We start from the raw sequence: 6,000 nt of genomic DNA, 5'->3' as shown, positions 1-6,000 counted from the left end.
GTTTTTGTCTTCTGTTGATGAAGTGTTTTTTTTTTTTTTTTTAGCCTGTGCCAAAACACCTCTGAAAGTTCAGTTCAAAGCAAAGGAGAGAGAACCAACCATATGACACAGATCTAATTAGAATGTTTAATGGTTGATCTTCACAACAGTGACAACATTGAAGATGTTACTGTATTACAGACATATAATACAAGTTCTGAATACGATGTTTTATATATTTATATTGTAAAGTACAAGTAATAATTAATATTAATAACAAAGAAGAACAACACATAATAAAAGGATAAAAAAGTGACAAATTTGATGTCAATAACTTTTCAGAATCAGGTAACAGGAACAAAATCAGCCAAATGTTCCATTCCACTGTATGTCAAAACACTGAAGTGCTATTTGTTATAACCTTACAAAATATGCCTTAAAGCAGTAAGTTGATTTCCTTCAAGGAATAGTCCTATAAAATAAGTTACAGTGAATTTGTCTAAACTGACTTTGTTCCCGCCATCCAGCCTTTTGTATGCATACAAACATCAGAAATATATTGTACACGTCTAAGATACTTTGTTTTCTTGTAAAATAGCATTTTTTTCTAAACAAGGAAAAACTACCCATTGTTGTCAATAGTTACATAATATGTATTTTTACATGTGTGTGCGTATCCTGTTACAGATATGCACACACATGCACGCACACACACTCACACAAACGCACACGCACTTATTTTACACTCTACTTTCTTGGCCAACCTTGCATATCAATAGCTTTATTTATTTTGACGAAGTGACAAAAAACTAGTCTGTAACAGTTACTTCATGAAGTTGAACACACAAGACAGACAAATACTTCATATCTGATCACATGATCGCCGCCGGGCTCTCATACATCGTCAGCTGGTAGAGGAGGTATGTTGAATCTTGGTCTTGTAAAAAACGCCATCTTCTCTCTACGGTAGGAGGTGAGAAAGGGACTGTCAGCCTTGGGGCTTGTGTAGAGGGTGTGTACGGATGGACAGACAGATGGACAGACAGATGGGGGGGGGCTGGGCTGTCCTAGCGCCTCACCTGAAGGTCTGCACAGGGAGCGGCTCCTTCTGGCTCTGCCCCCGCAGCTGCAAGATCTCTTTGGACGCCTTCCTCAGCCTCCTCTCTGCCGCCTCCTCCTGCCGCAGCTCCTGCGTGCTCTGCCTGGCCTGCGCGCACCCCCCGCGCACATCGCACAGCAAACATGAGGACTACACATTACACTGGGCCAGGAGGGTTTCCACATAAGCACTACACCAGTCCATTAATGGCCATTCCAGTACTGGTATCTGTCTCTCTGTGCTGTATGTAGGGGTTTCTTCGTGCCGGTAACTGTCTCTCTGTGCTGTGTGTAGGTGTTTCCTCATGCTGGTACCTGTCTCTCTGTGCTGCGTGTAGGGGTTTCCTCGTGCTGGTACCTGTCTCTCTGTGCTGCGTGTAGGGGTTTCCTCGTGCTGGTACCTGTCTCTCTGTGCCGTGTGTAGGGGTTTCCTCGTGCTGGTACCTGTCTCTCTGTGCCGTGTGTAGGGGTTTCCTCGTGGTGGTACCTGTCTCTCTGTGCTATGTGTAGGGGTTTCCTTGTGGTGGTACCTGTCCCACTGTGCTGTGTGTAGGGGTTTCTTGTGGTGGTACCTGTCTCTCTGTGCTGTGTGTAGGGGTTTCCTCGTGCTGGTATCTGTCTCTCTGTGCTGTGTGTAGGTGTTTCCTCGTGCTGGTACCTGTCTCTCTGCGCTGTGTGTACGTGTTTCCTCATGCTGGTACCTGTCTCTCTGTGCTGTGTTTAGGGGTTTCCTCGTGCTGGTACCTGTCTCTCTGTGCTGTGTTTAGGGGTTTCCTTGTGCTGGTATCTGTCTCTCTGTGCTGTGTGTAGGGGTTTCCTCGTGCTGGTACCTGCCTCTCTGTGCTGTGTTTAGGGGTTTCCTTGTGCTGGTACCTGCCTCTCTGTGCTGTGTGTAGGTGTTTCCTTGTGGTGGTACCTGCGTCTCTGTGCTGTGTGTAGGGGTTTCCTCGTGCTGGTACCTGTCTCTCTGCCTCTCGCAGCAGGCTACGGAAGCGCTCGTCCCTCAGGGCCCAGAGCGGCAGCTCGGTGGCCTCCCGGGCCTGTGCATCCTCCAGCCGCAGTTTGAGCTCCCGCAGGGTGCTCAGCTCCTCGTTCAGCTGCCGCTGCCGCGTCCTGGAGGCCTGGAGATCCAGCTCCAGGTCCAGGGATGTGCGAGTGGACTGCTCCACCAGAGAGGACCTGCAGGACTGCTGCCCAACACGTACATTAACACACATTAACACAGTGACATATTATCACAACCACACACATTACTACAACCGCACACATCACTATGAGAAACGCAGACACAAATATGACCATATCAACAAGTTATCACAACCACACAGAAGCACACATCAAGCTCTTCTGAACTGATGTGTGTGAGCACCCAAGATTCTCTCTCCTCCCCAGGGTTTTTATCAACACACACAGTGCATGGTACCTGTTTATATCGCAGAGTACGCCTTTCCAACGTGTTCCTGATGAAAGGGGACTTTTTTGGTAATGTTGAACTATCGCTGTCACTGCGGTACAGCTGAAAGACAAAAATAAAAAGTGCACTATTTATCATGCATATTTCATCCAGTCTTATGGAGAACACTTGAACTGACTGAACCTGGAAATATCAAGCTTTTAGGACTTGGCTCACATATATTAGTGGTGTGTGTAAAGGTGTGTATACCAGTTGTGTGCGAGGGTGTGTGTACATATAATATTGATGTGTTTGAGGGTGTGTGTAGGTACTTCAGGCATGTGTGTACTGACCCTGCAGACATACTGGCTCCGTGCTCCAGGAGAGAAGGTCTGGGAGCGCACGATGGTGCTGCTACGGACGAAGGGAGAGGCGTGTCCCCAGCGCCCGCCCCTCTCTTTCGGCCGCACCGTGATTGGCTCCAGGAAGGGCCCCTCCGTGTTGGTCTCCTTGTCCACCTATCCAGACACAGCCCTGTTACTCACGCACCAAGGTGCTGCCACACCAGTTCTACACTTCTGTCAGACATACAACCAACTTGTATGCATGTTTACACCACAAAATGCCGCCTTACACACTCCAGATTTAAGTGTGTAAGGCGGCATTAAGGAAAACACAGCTGGACTATAGCTTGCATTTGTGGGTAACTCAATTGACAGCTCCCCCAGCAAATGGGAAAATCAGCAAATATGAAGACTTAAACGCAAAAGGGACTCATTCCTAAATACAAAAATATATTTTCAAATGAACAACAAACAAGTGATTAATACATATATTTATGTAGTAACAGTAAAATGCAGGTAATGTGTAAAACAAATGTAAGAGTGCTGGATGTTGCGGTGCTTCTGTTGCCTTGAAACAGAGAGGGAAGCTGTGAACACGGAGGGCTGCCTGGTGTGAATTTTCAGCGCTGGAATGTTCCTGAGGGCCTGTCAATGTGGACCTCTCGGGGATCCCGTTACCTTGATGACAGGGGGTTTGCTGCAGCGTCCCTCTGTGGTGGTGCAGATGCCCTCCATGCACAGCCCCTCGGGACACGGCGTCACAAACGCGGTGCTGTTGCTGCAGCCGCTGTCTACCGACTCCGCCTGCCAGCTCCTGCAGGAGAGACCGCGTCACTGTCCGAGCTGACCGTGTCACTGTCCGAGCCGACCGCACCACTGTCCGAGCCGACCGCGTCACTGTCCGAGCCGACCGGACCACTGTCCGAGCCGACCGGACCACTGTCCGAGCCGACCGGACCACTGTCCGAGCCACTGTCCGAGCCGACCGCGTCACTGCCCGAGCCGACCGCGTCACTGTCCGAGCCGACCGCACCACTGTCCGAGCCAACAATGTCACTGTCCGAGCTGACCGTGCCACTGTCCAAGCCGACCACGCCGCTGTCCAAGCCGACCGCATCAGTGTCCGAGCCGCTGTCCGAGCTGACTGCACCACTGTCTGAGCCGACCGCGTCACTGTCTGAGCCAACCGCGACTCTGTCTGAGCCGACCGCGATTCTGTCTGAGCCGACCGCAATTCTGTCTGAGCCGACCGCGACTCTGTCTGAGCCGACCGCATCACTGTCCGAGCCGACCGCATCACTGTCCGAGCCGACCGCGATTCTGTCTGAGCCGACCGCATCACTGTCCGAGCCGACCGCATCACTGTCCGAGCCGACCGCGTCGCTGTCCGAGCTGACCAAGTCACTGTCAAAGCCGACCGTGTCGTTGTCCGAGCGTTAATGCCTAAGCAGACTGTGTCCCTATCCTAAGCAGACTGTGTCCCTATCTGTCCCAATTGCATCATTTCCCAAACCAAAGGGAGATTTTACTTCTCCCTTAAGATTTTACTGCTCCTACCTCACTTCCTATACCTCACACTGTTTGTATAGAACAGTTTTATATGCCATTTGCCATTTATTATGATTGCTATTTATATATGCTTTTTGCACTTCTGGTTAGATGCTAACTGCATTTCATTGGCTCTGCACCTGTGCTCTGAACAATGACGATGAAGTTGAATCTAATCTAAATCTAATCTAAAAACTGTGAGCTGAAAGCTTAAAACACCTATCACCACACCTTTGCTGGTGCTTATAACAGGAAATTAACATTAGAAAGAAAAGAGGAAAACATCTGAACAGTAACTATGTAACTATTATGAATAAAGGTGGTTTTAGTGTTGGGGTGAGCCTGGGGAAGTGGTACCTCTCTGACACCGCCTCGCCCTGCTCCTCCTTCCTCTCCAGCTCCTGCAGGTCCTCCTCGCTGAGCTCCAGCACTCCTCTCTCCAGCTCTGCAGGAGCAACAGAGTCCTGCTGGGGGGGGGGAGAGAGGCTGTTACACACCCAGGGTGTCTCCGGTTCACATACCTCTGATCTTTCAAGCAAACAGCCTGAAGCTTGCTTCCAGCCTGCAATTATGCGAAATGAGCCATGGTTGGTGAAGATCGCCCAAGAGGTTAAACCAGTACTTTGGGTTTCTATGCTGAGCGTCAACACTAAAAACGGTCCAGCCTTCGACATACCGACCGGCACAAGCAGGGTTTGGTATTTTACAGGTTAAACTGCCCTGAGACCAGTCATACCTCTGATAAACAGGGTGAGGTAGTGCTTATGCAATAACTGCTCACATTGAGTCATGACTGATCGAGTAAATCAAACTGACAGCAAAAAAAGGTTTAATCAACAGCCAAAGTCAACCATGTATGCATCACTCATTTCCACAAAAAAACAAAACCATGACGCATGTAGTAAACATTTTGATACTCAAAGGGCTCATTTCAACAGCTCATGCCATCAGCAGATCAGATCTATATATGAAATGTCAAAATACCAGTGAGTTTCAAGTAATAATTGACTGTCATAGGAAAGGCAGATGGATCATCACAAAAAGGTACAATAAATGTCTAAACCCGCCACACGGCAATTCTGAGCCCTGCCTCCAGGCAGCTGAGCCTCGCCTCCAGGCAGCTCCGCAGTACTCACAGTACCTTGATGTCTTCCTCTACGCTGTCGGGTAGTGTGGGCAGGCTGCCCTCCTGGAGCCGGCCTGGATCAGTCCTGTGCAGCTCTGCCCCGCCCAGCATCTGGACCCTGTGCCACTGGAAGGCCATTTCTGTACAGCCCTCACACTCAGCCAGCCCCACCTGAGCCACACCCTAGACACACACACACACACACACACACACACAAACACACACACACACACACACAGTGAGCTTCCATTACATTAGCTTTCACAGAATTTTCAGAACTAACGCTTTCACCTCCTGAGGTAGATAGATGCTACAGGAAATGGAAGTGTACAGCGGCTCTTATGAACAGAAGAGTCTAGCAGTGAGTCAATAACTCCTGTAAATCCCATTTTGTGATTCGCATTTCCAGGAGCATTAGTGACATTACCATGGCACACAGACTTGTGCCCATTCATTTATCAGAACCACTTGTTGTCCATCTTCGCTAAGACGGGCGAAACCCTCATGCATCC

General features: G+C 49.2%; 1 protein-coding gene across 3 annotated transcripts in view; it reads right to left on the bottom strand.

Annotated features, from left to right (window-relative positions):
- Positions 1 to 461: 461 nt before the first annotated feature.
- Positions 462 to 6,000, bottom strand: part of wwc3 (WWC family member 3) — a 39,155-nt gene continuing 33,616 nt past the window's right edge. The window contains exons 16-23 of one of the 3 annotated variants that reach the window (XM_036545972.1): positions 5,504 to 5,671; positions 4,720 to 4,829; positions 3,493 to 3,628; positions 2,824 to 2,988; positions 2,501 to 2,593; positions 2,037 to 2,267; positions 1,059 to 1,186; positions 462 to 940 (exon numbers count right to left, since the gene is read on the bottom strand). In XM_036545972.1, coding sequence (XP_036401865.1) covers positions 874 to 940; positions 1,059 to 1,186; positions 2,037 to 2,267; positions 2,501 to 2,593; positions 2,824 to 2,988; positions 3,493 to 3,628; positions 4,720 to 4,829; positions 5,504 to 5,671 — 1,098 coding nt within the window. In that variant the 3' untranslated portion in view covers positions 462 to 873. Of the gene's footprint in view, positions 941 to 1,058; positions 2,268 to 2,500; positions 2,594 to 2,823; positions 2,989 to 3,492; positions 3,629 to 4,719; positions 4,830 to 5,503; positions 5,672 to 6,000 lie in introns of those variants that run through there. The other 2 variants (XM_036545970.1, XM_036545971.1) reach the window with 2 other exon arrangements.

The sequence above is a fragment of the Megalops cyprinoides genome, chromosome 14, assembly GCF_013368585.1.
Source record: "Megalops cyprinoides isolate fMegCyp1 chromosome 14, fMegCyp1.pri, whole genome shotgun sequence".
In the NCBI taxonomy this organism is placed as follows: domain Eukaryota; kingdom Metazoa; phylum Chordata; class Actinopteri; order Elopiformes; family Megalopidae; genus Megalops; species Megalops cyprinoides.
Note: the sequence above shows the minus strand (reverse complement) of the source record. Positions and strands in the feature narration are given on the sequence as shown.